Source organism: Centropristis striata, chromosome 7 (genome assembly GCF_030273125.1).
Source record: "Centropristis striata isolate RG_2023a ecotype Rhode Island chromosome 7, C.striata_1.0, whole genome shotgun sequence".
Taxonomy (NCBI): Eukaryota; Metazoa; Chordata; class Actinopteri; order Perciformes; family Serranidae; genus Centropristis; species Centropristis striata.
Window position 1 is genome coordinate 8,411,930 of NC_081523.1, and position 15,650 is coordinate 8,427,579.

The window sequence follows — 15,650 nt, forward strand, 5'->3', positions numbered from 1 at the left end:
GAGTAAGCAGACCATTATTCAAACAGTTCAGGTACAAGAATCAATACTGGACAGACTGGGCTGTGATTTATAACTGAAGAAGAGATTAAAAGTTGTGGCCACTATCCAATTATAAAGTTTTGTAGCTGGTACGTCTACATCTATATACACGAGCTGGCAAGTAAAACCTGATCGTCCTATTTTATGCAAATAAGGATGGCACCACCACTGCTTTCTGGCGCGGCGTCATGCTGGGAGCGCTTGTTTTATTCATGAAACTGTTGAACACGGCCTGTTTGTCTCCCAATAAAAGTACCTGCATATTTTCAGAGAAGTTTTAAAGGGAGATGGCGTGATCATAATCAGACGTTTATTTTGAAGCATATAGTATGAGTAAATGGACATGTTTCTGCCAACATGGTCTCACAGGAATCCGTGAAATAGCCACAAATTTGGTTAACTCAAAATCCGTGGAATAGCCACGGAATCACTCAAATTTCCGTGAAACTGACACGGATTTCGCTACAATGCGAGTTAATGTCATATCCCGTGGCTATTCCAACATACAAAGTGATTATGTACATTCACTGAGTGAATATTTAGAAAATAAAACATATATTTCTTGCTAGAAAAGTGATCAAAATCAAGTTTTATGCAGAAACTAAGTCAAAATATAGATTTTTTTCACTAAAAATGAGAGAACTGTCCGCCATGTTTTTTGTTCTGACCGCCGCCGAATCTTTGAGTGATTCCGTGGCTATTTCACGGATTTTGAGTTAAACGAATCCGTGGCTATTTCACGGATTCCTGTGAGACCAGGTTCGTTTCTGCACAAGCTGGACTAGTATTTCCTCACGCTTCAGCAGAGACTCTCATATCTTTTCAGGGCACATAGTATGAGAGATTGGAAGAAATGATTTAATGCTCCCACAGACAATTGGAAGAATAGACGGTATTTTTCTAATGGATGATCCTTTGGCTCCGGCAGATCCACTTAACACAAGTGAACATTCCCCGAGACGTCTTCATTTTTGGAAGAGAACATAAGGTTACGACCAGTAAATGGGTAGTTGAACCTTTTTGCACGAAACAGCCTTTGGCGAAACAGCAGTCAGCAATGCAAAAGCATCCCCGTGTGTGTGTGTGTGTGTGTGTGGTGCTCCAGAGCGTGTGTACAGTCCTGTGTGTAAGCCTGCCAGTGGCATTGGCTAGACTTCTTCCTCCTCTCTGGCTATGCTGTGCACAGGCAGACAGCTCGCCCACAGCAGCGCCAGCTCACTGCCTTAATATGTTTTGACAGAGGAAGCATTATCACAGCTCTTGACGCCCATCTGCAGCACGGAGCACCAAGCTGAGGCGCCCCCAATGATGATGCAGCTAAGCAGGGAGGGGTGGTTGCTCACCAAGACTTTCCTAAATGATCCAGCTCATCAGCAGCTTGTTTTTTTTCTCTCTCCCAGAGGCATAATGTAGCTCAATTTAAACTCTCACATGTTAAACATATGCATATTCCATTAAGGATAACTAAGTGAATCTTGTTGTTTCCTCTTATACATTTTTTATCCAACAGTGTGATTGCACATTTCAGAGAAGTGCCTGCAACTACTTTAAATGTGACAGCAGTGACACTTTGCTATAGCACCGTATCTCATCAGCTCTGTCCTAAAAACTCGCTTTCCTTCGTTTTTTTTTTCTCTGTTTCTTTTTTTGATCTCACTGGCTGGAAGTTACTCATCTTGCAGAATCTGGAATTCGTTCAAGTGTATGTGCCAAGCATTTCAGAGAGGAATACTCAACCAGCTATACCCAGTACTCAGCTAATAAACTTTACTGCAACTCTCTTTCCGTGGTTTATGTCCCTCTGAAATCCAGCTTAATGTATGTAAAATATCCCATGTGAATCTGAAGCTCCTCAGTTGGCTAATCATGCTGAGAGCTCTGGAAACTGCATCCAGTAAACACATGCCCAGTAGACCTATAAAATCCCAATAAAAGGCTGGAGATGAGAAATAAATTATCTCACAAAACCAATCTTTAATGCAGGGCCGGCTCTAGGCATATAGGCGACATAGGCGGTCGCCTAGAGCGCCATCTGCTGGAGGGGCGCCGCCAGTCACACTCGAGGGAAAAAAACCCCAAAAACAATAATAATTTTCGATGCCCATTGTCACCCTCACTTCGTGTTCTGTCTTGAAAATAATAAATATTAACAAAATAAAGAAACAAATAAACAATGACATTTTCTCACTTGTGGTGCTGAGTCACGTGACGTGCGGTCATTGCCTTGCCCCCCTTTAGACGGTCAGATCGCTGTCACAGAGGTCAGGTCACGTCAAGTGACAGACAGGTTATGTTGTTATATATCTTGCAAGATGAAAGTATCGAAAGAAAAGAAAAGAGGAGGAGGAGAAGAAGTCCCAATCTTTTTTTAAATGCCTTTTTGTGTGAAGACGTTTCATTTGTATTAGCTTGCTTGCTAGGTTGAAATAAAGCAACACTAGCTTAACACAGTTAAGCACATTTTTCGCAGGATTTGCACTTTCTTTGTCTCTCTTGTCTCTAACTTTGTTAGCGGTCTCCAGCTGTGCTTCTTTGCGAATTTACTTGTAAGTTAAGAATTATATAAACAGACAGTTGTATTATAGCCTGGTTGGCACCATGGGCAAACAAAAACAGGAGTTCCCCCCTCCGTGAAACAGCAAGCGGAGCTGTTCAACACGAATGGATCCTGCCTGGGGCACCAAATGGGCTAGAGCCGGCCCTGCTTTAATGTATGTGCATTTGAATCATATTACATTAGATTTGGTTTTATATGTGTTCTTTTATGCTTCACAGGAGCGTAATTTCTCTCATTTTCCACTGGTTGGGCTGCAGGTTCCATCCACTTTTGTGACATACCTGAAGCATCTTAAATGATTCAGCAGCTTGTTCAAGGGTGCTGCATTAGAATTAATTCACAGGAGATGAAACCCAGGGCCATGCTGCCATCTGTGTCATTAGATGTAGGGCCTAATGTCGTGTGAGGCACTTGCTGATGTGTTGTCTTTTTTTTTTTAACCCTGCTGCTGTTATCTCACACAATCTGCAGTTCTCCGCTTCACCACAAAGTGTCTCTGTGCTCAAATCTGTGCTTCTGCACCTGTTCCTGCTGCTGATAAAACTGTCTGCATCCTGTTCTCTATCATTCTCGAGGCATGTGCTCTCTTTCTTCCTCAATAACTTCATTGTCTTCCTTTTTTTATGACTTTGCACTCCTTGCACTCAACTGAAACCAGTCCACACACACACACACACACACACACACACACACACACACACACACACAGCACTTACAGCACAGACACAGATCCACAAACAGATTTGTTATTTTCACATGATTAAATAATACCACATTGATCTGCATACTGCATTAAGATTGTAAGTGCTTGATAATGCTGCCTGGCAATTGGGATAGGAATGGAGAATACTCTTTATCACACAGTGGTTGTTTATTCAGTACATACACACGACATTAACACCAATGCTTTTACAGGAATATAGTTACAGTACATACAGGTACATCTCAAAAATTAGAATATTGTGAAAAAGTTCAATATTTTTTGTCAATTATTTCAGAAAGTGAGACATAGAGTGAAATATTTCAAGCCTGTATTTCTTGTAATTTGGATGATTCTGGCTTACAGATAATGAAAACACAAAACTCAGTGTCTCAGAAAATTAGAATATTACATAAGATCAATAAAGAAACAGAGTAGTTTAAACACAAATGTCAGGCTTCTTAAAAGTATGTTCATCTGAGTCTGGTGTCTCTCACCTTCCTCTTGACAACAGCCCATAGACTCCTATGGGGTTGAGGTCAACCCAGTTTGCTGGCCAGTCCAGCCCAGTAACACCATGGTCATTGAAGCAGCTTTTGGTACCTTTGCCAGTGTGGGCAGGTGCCAAGTCCTGCTGGAAAATGAAAGCAGCATCTCCAAAGAGCTTGTGGAAGCATGAAGACTCTAAAATGTCCTGCTAGATGGCTGCTATGTTGACTGTGGACTTCAGAAAACACAGTGGACCAACAGCAGCAGAGGACATGGACCCAAACCACCACTGACCCAGGACCAGCAGATTGAACTTCTTCACAATATTCTGATTTTCTGAGACACTGAGTTTTGGGTTTTCATTATCTCTAAGCCAGAATCATCAAAATGACAAGAAATACAGGCTTTAAATATTTCACTCTATGCACAATGAATCTATGTAATGTATGAGTTTCACTTTCTGAAATGATTGACAAACAATATTGAACTTTTTCATGCTATTCTAATTATTTGAGATGTACCTGTACAATGAAAACTTTAATCAGTGCAACCAGAATCTGTTTAGTTTCTCTCGCCCCCCTTCCCAAATTTCCCTACCCAGTTGCGGATTAATGCAGCACGCTTCCAGGCTCTCTAATCCCAAGGCTACTATCAGATAATTTAATGTGTTTTCTGAGGACTGAGCTCTAAATGCCATGTGCAGTGAATGTGGATTGTGTTATGCGTTTCCTAAATGCATTACTAATGAGAGTTCAGCTCCTGTGGCTGCTCTGGCTGCATTAGAAAGAAAACTGCATCCTGTAAGCACATGGTTGTTAATAGATCATGACCATGAACAGGAGATGGGGGAATATTAACCACTCTTTACAAATTACTGTTCTGAATTCATGTCTGGCACAAAATGGTGTAATATGGCAATTTATACCAAGTGGAAACGTGGAGAAAAACATCATTACATTGTCTCCTGTCTTGTACACACCCATTGTTCACAGCCCAATCTGTGTGAGCTTTCCCCCCATTTGCATGTTTCATTAAGGTGCTCCAGTTTTTTTTTTCCACGTTCCAAACACTTGGAACGCAAGTCAGATGGATTTGAAAACAGATCGCCCATGGCTTATGAATCCTGCAGGTTCACTGCAAAAAAGCCAACTTGTATTTTTTGGCCTAAAACAGTGATTTAAGTTGGTAAAACTTGGAAATATAAATTATTGACATTTAGGGCAATAATGTAAGTTAGTACAACAAAGGAAACCAGTTGTATGCTCAAAAACAAGTTTGTGAGTTGTTGTTACTTATATCTTTAAGTTGGGGTTCACAACAAGGGACAACAGTTCTGCTAACTCTTATTTCTTTGTTGTGAAATGCGGGAAAGCGGTGAAATTCGCTCAATAGCTAAAGCTAGCGGCTAACTGACGCTAGCGGCGCTGCTTGTTACAGCTACAAGAGTAGCCATTAGCGTATCAATGCTAACTCAAAATTGTGGTCGCAACATTAACTGACATTTCATAGCAGCATTACAATCGTGTTGAATTGACAAAAATCTGAATTCAGAGTTGAGCAAACTCAAAAACAAAACTTAAAATATTTAGTTTAATTGTCCAACTTGAAATTTTATCGAAGTTTGTTGCCTTAAAATTTTGAGTTCACCCAATTTTTCTTTTTTTGCAGTGTTTAACTGACTGTCTGTGGTGTGTTGTTGATAGACTGGCAGCCTGCACAGGGTGTTTTCCCACCCTCTGCTTAATGTATGCTGTGAGATGCTCCAGCACTGTAACAATGAATCTGTTAAACCAAGAGGACACTTTTCTCTTGGTTCTTTGGCTTTCATATGGAAAGTGTTTGCTCTTGTGGTCAAGGCTGTGAAAGCACTGTGCAACTAGATCAGCAGTAAATACACTTTTACCAGCTGCAACAGCATGGGGCTGGTACTGTTTGTAACCTTGTGATCTGTGTGTGTGAAAATAAAAAGCTCCTGCAGACACCTGCTGCAGCAGGAACTACCTCAAAAGTGGTACTTTGCCACATGTTTATACAACCCTGATTCCAAGAAAGTTGGGACACTGTGCAAAATGTAAATAAAAAGATTAATTTATTATTCTTAACTGCTTATCCGGGTCATGGGGGGCTGACTTAGATACAGACAACTACTCACTTACTTTCATTCACTCCTATGGGCAAGTTAGAGTCACCAATAAATCCTTAAATGCATGTTTTTTGACTATGGAAGGAAGCTGGAGGACCCAGAGGGAATCCATGCTGACACAGGAAGAGCATGCAAAGTCCACACAGTAAGCTGCAATCCAGATTCAAACTTGCAACCCTCTTCCTAACCACTACACCACCCTGTAGCCTAGAAATGAAAAACAGAATGCATCAAATTCAGAATTAAGAGTGTATACAAAAAAAACAAAAGTTTATCAGTTGGAACATTACACATATGTATAAATGTGCTCTAAGAAATGTGCTGCCCACTGCTCCTAAGCATGGTGTGTTCACTGATGTGTCAAAAAGGATGGGTAATATGCAGAGGGTGAGTTTCCCCATTGTGGGACTAATAAGGGAATCTTAATCTAAAATGATTAGCAAATGATCACTTCTGTTTTATTTATGTTTTAGACAACATCATACACTTTTTTTTAGAATTGGGGTTGTATGTATGTGGACAGATTTTGTTACTGCAAGTGGGTGTGGTCTGAGCAACGGCCGTAGAAATAGGGAAGGCTTCCCTCTCTACGCCCCTGACCTGATTTAGATTAGATTAGATTAGATTAGATTATACTTTATTGATCCCACACTGGGGAAATTCACTTGTCACAGCAGCAATGATTGAAACAAAAGGTGTGAATATAAATTACAGGGGATTTTTTTTTTTTTTACATGTTGGCTGTTGGTGTGATCACATTGCAAGATGGTCTGTAGCTTTTACTTAAACTGAAACAAATGCCACTCACTGTATAGATATAACAGTTGGTTTGAGAACTGCTGCCCAGCATGGTTTTCACCATATGGCTGGTTGATAATGAGTCCCAGGATTCCCCATTATTTAAGCTTGTGAGATGTGGAAAAAGACATGTCCCATAATGGACAGCCACAGATATTATGTGTCATGTAGGTTGTACTCCAGATGTCACGTGTGTTTTCATGCAAACCGGTATGATCATGCAGCATGCAGTGTTTATCTAGGGCACCTGCTCATTTGTCTGTGGCATCTCATTATCCTGGCGAGTTGTGTGCAAAACCATAACAATAGTTGAAAGGAATAATGAATGATGAAGATGTCTCCATAGTGAGGACGACATAATCCAATCTCCCATTCAGCTCCCTTTGAATTATTAAGATAAAAGTGTGATAATGAAATAAATCATGCACATGGAGAGCAGGCGGTGCACTGACGGTGAATGATGATGATGAAGGTGATTAATTGGCTCCTTGGTCAGATCAGAAGAAATCGCGATCATTACATTTGACCATGTTGGTTATGTAACCCGTGGGGAGCCTCCGCGCGGGTTGACGTTAACATCGTGACGACGCGTGAATCTCATAGACGCACGGGGACCTCACATCTCCATCAGGGATGGAGGAGAGCTCGATAACCAGGAGACAGGCTGATGCTCCCCTCAGTGTGTCTGAGGAACCCGTGATGCGGCAGGGAGGGAGACGCTCTCCCTCCGCCTTCGTGCAGCACCAGTGAGACGGGGATGCGGTTTTCCGGCGCGCGGCGGTCGCTGAGTGTGAGCCTGTTCTGACACCAGGAGGAGGAAACATATTGGCCGATCGCTGCTGGAGGTAACGCCGCTCGGCAGGCAGGGAGCCATGGCAGGCGCTAAGCTGACGCCCTCTCCCTCGGAGATCGACCCTGACGTCAAGACCGAGGCGCAGAAAACCCCCGAGCCCACCTGGGTCAACCCATCCAGCCCTCTCCGGACCATGGGCTCTTTCGGCAGCGATGCCGGCCAAAGGTAGCTGCCGCAGATCCGCACCAGAGACGCATGTTTGTGAATGCAGCTCGCTTTGAAACACAGGCAGCATCCGCAAGAATATCATGATGCTGCGAGCGCATGGTGCATAAAGTCTAACTTAGCTCGTAATTATCCCTAGGCAAAAGTTGATCAATATGCCATTACAGTTAAATCTGTTAACTGGTGTTTCCCGCGGAAATTTGCAGCAATGTGTGGTCGTTACGGGTTGTATATTGGCTATATTTTTCCCCCATTGAGGTTAAACAGAAACGCATCCAATGCGCCTGTTTATTATGAGTCAATTTCATGACAGACAGCTGAATGATCGCAAACGCTTCTTCCATCAATCATTTCCCTCTCAGCTTCACTGGGATTCATTTAAGGGCTGCAGTATATAGTGATTACATAATTCACTGGATGCTGCAATCCCATTACAATTTTATGAATCCTGATTTTTTTTTAAATAGGGTGGGAAAACAGCACCGCATTCAAAGTTATTTTTGACATAATGCAACCACATTGATAGATGAATAAGAATGCAAACCACAGGAGATTATGTTGACAAGCCTTCATAAAAAACTATGTTCGGCTATATTTCAACATTTTTGCACCCCTCAATAGACTGTGCATGCAGACCTCTACTGCCAGGACACTCTCCTATTATTTGATAGACAAATTAGATTGTGGTTTGTGTGAGATGGGCTGAACCTATAACAACTGAGAGAGACTAAATCTTTTTTCTCCCTTTCAGAGACATAAAAGAACTTGATATCTGCACAAATGCAAGCATTAAAAGCTCTGATTGGCACTCTAATCTGCAGGTTATATGAGCTTGGTTTGGCCGAAATCAGAAAGATTGGGCTTGTTTGGCAGTGTTTCAGACACCACTGCACAGCCAATATGCTGGTGGTGCAGTGTGTCTGCCTCTCAGTGTTTACAGCACATGTTTTGCTTGTCAATATTGACTTGATGGTTTTTTACATTTTTGCATATGTGATCAGAAACGTAGGATCTGTAATGCAGTAACATTCATTGTGTAATGCATCTGGAAATCAACAACAGTGGCATGGGAGCAACATTTATTCCATGCAGAACGTCAGTGTTATGCCATGCAAAAATGCTGTGAAATAAACAGGCGAATTATCAGAGATTATCACTTAAATCACAACCATGAAACTGAACCCGATGACGTCTCTGTAAATATTAATAGAATGCTTACGATCCCTCCTTCACTATAATATCCCGTCAATAATCGAGGCCCATTGAGAAATGTCCAGGGTTGCAAGTCCACAAATACTTCAGCACTTTTCAATGTTTGTCAGTCAGCTGAAGCCATACAATCCCACAGTAAACTGAGTCCATACGCCTCTGCAAAGCTTTCCCCTGAGGCAAAATGTCTCCAGCTTTGCTGCTGTATTTTGGATGACAGACCCAGAAGGATGCCATGATGTGTTGCAGCGTTAGAAGTGTCATAACAGAGAATAAAGATGGATCAGCCTTAAAATGGGTCAGGCTATAGATGACATTGATTGAGGACCACGTTTCTATTTATCTTCACTTTTGTTTTATAATTACCTCCTGAAGGAAAGATCTTGTGGTGATGTTGATGACACAATGTGAAAGAAATCTTTTGCAGTTTTTCCATCAAAAGATTTCACCCAATTTGAACTATGTCTTTGAACTCAAGCACCTTTTCAAATGCTGTTCATCCTTATGAACTTTTTCATTATAATTGTAATACGTACGAGATGACAGCATGGCTCGGAGTGATCTGTTTTTATTACACTTAAGAAGAATTGCAAATGCTGAAGTGGTTCAGCTAAGGATGCAAAACATGATGATGACAGTAGAGATGATATTTAGTTGGCCGTACTTGACAGCAGACTCTGATATTTCTGTCAAGGCTTAATGATGACTGTAGCTTTAGAAGAGAGAATAAATGGATTTCTGTTGGCTGTTATCAGCTGTCTTGTAGTAGTGGTAAAAAATGGATGTGCAGAACGTATATGGTTAGCATTATAATGGAGCAGAAAAGAACACGGTAACACTTTACAATAACCATCTAAGTGATGTTTATAGATGGTTTATAAACCAATTAGTATTAACCATTTACAAAATTCTATACATATTTAATCTTTAAATGTTTTCAAGCAATTTCTTAAAGGTATAAGAACCATTTTGAAATCATTTACATACTTAATATGGTGTTAAAAATGTTATAATGAGTGTAAAGCTGTTAATAAACTAATAATTATGTTTGTTTATGGTAAAGTAATCTGTTTGGCATTTATAAATTATAGTTCAACATTATTACATTTTCTATTCACCATTCTAAATGGCCTATATACGGTTTATAAATGATGATTAAACATTAATAAACTATCTGTTTACCATCTATAAATGGTCTATTTACCATCTATAAATGTTGGTTATTGTAAAGTGTTACCAAGAACACACTTAACCCTGCCAATAATGGCAGTTATAGATTTCATCAAAGTGTTGATGAAGACAGGGGGCAGCTGGCTGTCACTGCTATCAAAATCTAGCAGGTTTATTCAGTGATTTATTAAATAAGTGTATCGGGATATTAATAGAAGGGATGTTGATAAAGAAGCTGGCAAAGACCGCAGTGGCTTACAGCTGCAACGATATCAATAAATATAGCAATTATGATGAATGATGAGCAATCTTTTAATTCGATTACTAAATGACATATTCTTATGTCAGCTAGCTCGTAGCACAGGTTTAAATGTAGCCGTAAAAACCAACTGAAAGCTTGAATTAAGGATGGCACAATATCACTTTTTCAGGTCCAATACCAATACAGCAACCTAAGTATCTGCCAATACGGATACCAATCTGATACCATCTTTTATCTTTATCCCTTAAAAAACAGAATCCACTTTGCTAAACCTGGTCATCTAAAACCATCATGCACCAACTATGAAACAATTACTCCCCTAACGGAAGGAATTTCCCACAACAATACGTCAATAAAACACTAACTGTGACGTATGCTGCACAGGTCGCCCAAAGTTTAGTGAAGCATCTAGTTTAGGCTTAAGGATCGGATCATCCTTTTTTTTTTTTTTTTACTTCTGATATCCGATCCAGTGATTTTGTCCAATATTGGCCAATAATGGCAGTTATATATTTCATCAAAGTGTTGATGAAGACAGGGGGCAGCTGGCTGTCACTGCTATCAAAATCTAGCACGTTTATTCAGTGATTTATTAAATAAGTGTATCGGGATATTAATGGAACTGATGCTGGTGATGAAGCTGGCAAAGACCGCAGTGGCTTACAGCTGCAGCTGCAACGATATCATTAAATATAGCAATTATGATGAATGATGAGCATGGATGTTACAAACCTGGCTCTGAGTTTGGAACAAAGAAGATAATCAAACTGTCAGTCAAGTGAAGCATTTATTGGGTGCTGTCACACTGGACGAGGAAGATGATGAAGCTGGTAGGTGGCTGTAGTGATGATTGCAGGTCTGATGCAGCGTTCAAAGCCAGTCAGTCATCTGACAACTCCCCTTCAGATTGGCTGACAATCAGTTTCGAGCAGTATTGACGAGTTCTTATATCGCAGTGACAGGCTGTTTGTATGGGAATCTAAGACGCAATACCCGCAAATGGCTGAGGCTGTAAAACCTAATGCATCAGTTGGCCAGTTGCCCTGAGCAACCACACAGGAACCACACACTGTCAACCACTTAGTATGGTTATGTCGCCCCTCTTGGGAACAAGTTCTTATATCTTAAATGAAGGGATAAAAGTTTGCCTTTGATCATCCTTCCTGCCACATTACTTACTAACTAAACGGAGCCTCTGTTTGACCCCCGCGGGCCGACAGGATGCTGTCAGGAATCAGTGAGCTTTATAGTTTGTGAAATGTGATCAGCGTGGGATTTGTGTCCGGCTGGCACAAGAATAAGAGGATGTGGACGGAGAGAATCCATTATTTGGCCCTTTCTACGACACTGTTTACAAAGAATTTATCCATTTCTGCATAATTTACTGCAGCGGGGCATCCCCTAGGTGTTTCACTGTATAGGATTCTCTATACAGTATTGATGCCTGTAGGCAGTAAAGACACTAAATGAGACTTGGAGGATGTTCAAGAACAGAGGGATTGACCATCTTTTAAACACAGGATGTGGTCACAACAGATAAACTCACGCAGATTTATTTTGGCGTCCTCCAGCCTCGCCACCACATTGCTTCGCCGTGAAAAATCTGTTTGGGAAATGGGCATTTGGTTTGGTCTGTTGGTGTGCAATAAATCAAAATTTTTAGAGCTCAGTGGGAGCTGTTAGTCATATTCTCATTAAGGCTGCGCCAGTATATTACAGGATGATTCGAGTGTTTAACTGGATATAGGCCAACTTGATAAAAACCAGGGCTTTTCATTCACTAGCTGCAGCATAGACTTTCAGTTTCTGTTACTTGTCTGTCAGCCAAAGGCACTTCTGCTTATTATCAAGTTTCTCTATTTTCTAGTTTTTATTGTAAAATCTTGTACAGTCAGCAACGCCTCCTCTGTATCAAAGCTACAGAGACCTTCATATTTCTCATTCATGTGATCCAATTTTTTGCTTTTTCCTCTTAATTGATGGTCAAAGCAGAAAAGCTTGGTCACAGAGGGATTTATCCTGCACCAAAGGTCCTCTCCCGGATATGAAGCTGAGCTTTAATGGATATGTGATATGTGCTTCAGACAAGAAGCCACAAGATCAAATAGAAATATAGATTTATGTGTGTTTTGCGGAAGAAGAATCTCTGTAATCTCTCTGCAGGAAAATGGTGTATGGCATATTTAAGTGCATTTGTTGCTGGTAACATAAATCTATTATATTTTTTATGTTCATTGATAAAATAACCTTGGGAACTGTGCAGATATAGGAACCTTAACAAGACATTTTTTAATACTTTTCCCTCTTAGTAAGTTGAGCTTCCATATAGATTCAATTTAAACTTTTAAATCTGTTTGATCGTGCATTCTTCCGAGCACCAAAGCCAACTTTTGTCTTATTTATGTTAATTTTCCCTCGACTCACACTAACATCTTTGTTCGCCCACTGGAAACACTTTGATCCAGATTCCCTCTTCGCATGGTGCAGTATATTATGCATCTTGGACAGTAATTTAGACGCACTGAAGGAAGAGAAATTAACTGTGAAGAAGCTATTGTTTAAGGCTGAATCTTCAATTCAAATTCAGGCCAAGAGCTACCTCGGGTAATAGATCTTCATTATTCTGCAACAGCTAAATGAGAATTTCTTCTGTTGTAAAAGAGCCAGTTGGGAAATAGCTGAACAGCAACGGACATGTACACCGTTTAAATACTACATACTAAGATGAATCTTCTTTATAAGAGAAACAGCGCACTTTAATCATCAGAGAATCAGAGAAAGTGAGGGGTTTTTTTTAATACCTTTTCTCCTCTGCTGGTTTACAAATTCAATTATTTTACTCTCTTCATAGTTGGATGTTGGCCGTGTTGCTGCCTCTTTAATACATGTTTTATTATTAATAATTTCTCACAGCAACACAGGGGAAATTAGTCTGCCATTAAAAAAAAACATGTTTGTTCACAGTTTTTTGTTCATCAATCAGTTTTCCAGCTAATAACGTCACATTTTTTTTACATATTCCTTGCCGCCCAATTACATAGCGGTTGTAAATTCTTTGTCGAGCATTTCACGATTTATTCATTGCACAGGCTGCTATGCGTCCTCCCCTTTTGTCTTTATGTTTATTTATAGTGGCCTGCTTTTCGCGGAGCAATTACGCTTTCATTTTGATTTGAGGACCCGAGGTTTAATGAGGGGTTCTAATGTGATCCTTGGAGTAAATTACATGTTGTCCATCATTATTGTTCATTAAGGGTGGATCTCTCAGCGGTCGACTTGAGAATTGAATTTCAAAAATAACGAGTGCTCCGGTTTACTGTGCATGCCCCTAAACAAAATGAACCTTTAAAACAAAAGCTTGGATATCAAGAGGAAACATCTAAAAGCAGAGAATGTGGCCTGTAATTAAGTCTCTGTAACAGTGTGTGCTTGGCTCTGGGCTGTACATAACAAGTGTATATCTACAATTGTGCACATGCACGGGCCAAATCATCGATCACACCCGTCCTCACACTTGGCTTGTCCTGCTTCTTCTTGAGAGCATTAGTTAACAGAGAATCAATTAGAAGGCCTGTAAAATGTGAGAATGTGGGATAATTCGAGTGAAGCTGCCAATTTGAAGAGCTCACACTGTCAGTTCTGGATGTCAGCTGAACTGAATCTGAGCCATGCTCCAGAAAAAGCACCTGACCTGGGTTACACACAGTGTAGGGTAGAACACTAGCACAGATCTTTGACATGGGAGTTGTTTGCAATGAAAGAGGATGTTATGCTCCGTACAGAGTTCTCTAGAAAGCTGTTATGAGTCCATAATGTTTCTGGAGAATCACTTGTGTGCAGCACTAACTCTAATCAATACTCTTTTCTTTGAGTACATTAAAATGGCAACATTTATTCAAACTCTTTTGAGAAACAGGAATTAAAGACCTGCCAAAGGTATTTAATTCCTGGCATTGGCATTGATGCAAAAAAAAAAAATCATATAGATACACTGTAAAAAATGTTTGTAGAAATAACAGTAAAACACTGTCAAATACATCAGAAATAGGGCGTAAAAATAAAATTGTATATCACCATATTAGACACTTAATTACCGTAAATCAGAGAATAGCACAAAACCTCTTTCTGTCATAAACTGGAAGAAACACAGTTTTGCTGTAAAAATATTTTCATGCAAAATTTATGGAGGAATACCATGATGTGTGAATGAATGACACAATTACCCTAAAAATAACAGGATTATTCAGTCTAAATTACAGTTTTTGCTGTTATTTACATTTAAATTTACAGTAGAAAACACTCACTGTATTTCTTACGGTGAAGTTCTGGCAACCACAGCTGCCGGTATTTTACCGTAAATTAATTATTGGAGGATATTACATACTGCCAGAATGTGGACTGTGGAATGTGTAAAAAAACATATGGACCCGGGGGAGGGGGTAATATTTTGAGAAAAAAGTTTACAAGATTAAAGTGGCAAATAAATAAATTATTTTTTACAGTGTAGTCCAGTACACTGTAACAAATTGCTGTATATTTACGGTGGATTTACAACAGTATCCTACTGTATTTTATAATAATTGTAAAATACTGTTAAATATTCATCCCTCACATGTAAATTAACAGTTAAATTGGTCAATTAACAATAGGTAACTGTAATTAACAGCATTAAACGGTATTATACTGTTTGATAAATTACGATAAATGCCATGTAAAATAACCACAACACCCACCGTTATCCTTCGGCCATTTACTGTAATCCAAAATACGATAATATACTGTTAAAATAAATTATAATACATGGACTGTAAAATAACAGTAAAATACTGGCGTCCCTGCTGCCAATATTTTACTGTTATTTTACAGTGAAATTCATTACAGTGTAGAGTATAGCCACAAAACTGGCTGATTGTCAAATTATTGGCTACAATGTCAAATTTTGGTTGAAACAGTCATAGTTTTCAATCCGGAACTGGGATTCTCTTAGTAAGTGATAATACATAGGTTTCCCACGTATCCTGGAAATTAAGAGACTTATTTTCCAGTCATAGAAACAGCTGGCAATTTATTGAAATTAACCGATATCCTGGAAATTGTAAAAGCAGGTTTACCAAATGCAAATTCTTATTTTGGCTCCCATGTCTGTCAAATCTACCATTTCTGCTCATTATCAAGTTTCTCTATTTTCTGTTTTTATTGTAAAATCTTGTGCAGTCAGCAACACTTCCTCTGTATCAAAGCTACAGAGACCTTCATATTTCTCAA

The 15,650-nt window shown here is 39.7% G+C and overlaps 1 protein-coding gene across 15 annotated transcripts in view; it reads left to right on the forward strand.

The window, feature by feature from the left end:
• The window catches only part of kcnt1b (potassium sodium-activated channel subfamily T member 1b), a 116,536-nt gene that overhangs the window by 14,996 nt on the left and 85,890 nt on the right, over nucleotides 1–15,650 (forward strand). For 2 of the 15 annotated variants that reach the window (XM_059337683.1, XM_059337684.1), the window contains exon 1: nucleotides 7,584–7,744. The exons of the other annotated variants lie outside the window; for them this stretch is intronic. In XM_059337683.1, coding sequence (XP_059193666.1) covers nucleotides 7,599–7,744 — 146 coding nt within the window. In that variant the 5' untranslated portion in view covers nucleotides 7,584–7,598. Of the gene's footprint in view, nucleotides 1–7,583; nucleotides 7,745–15,650 lie in introns of those variants that run through there. 15 annotated transcript variants of the gene reach the window in all.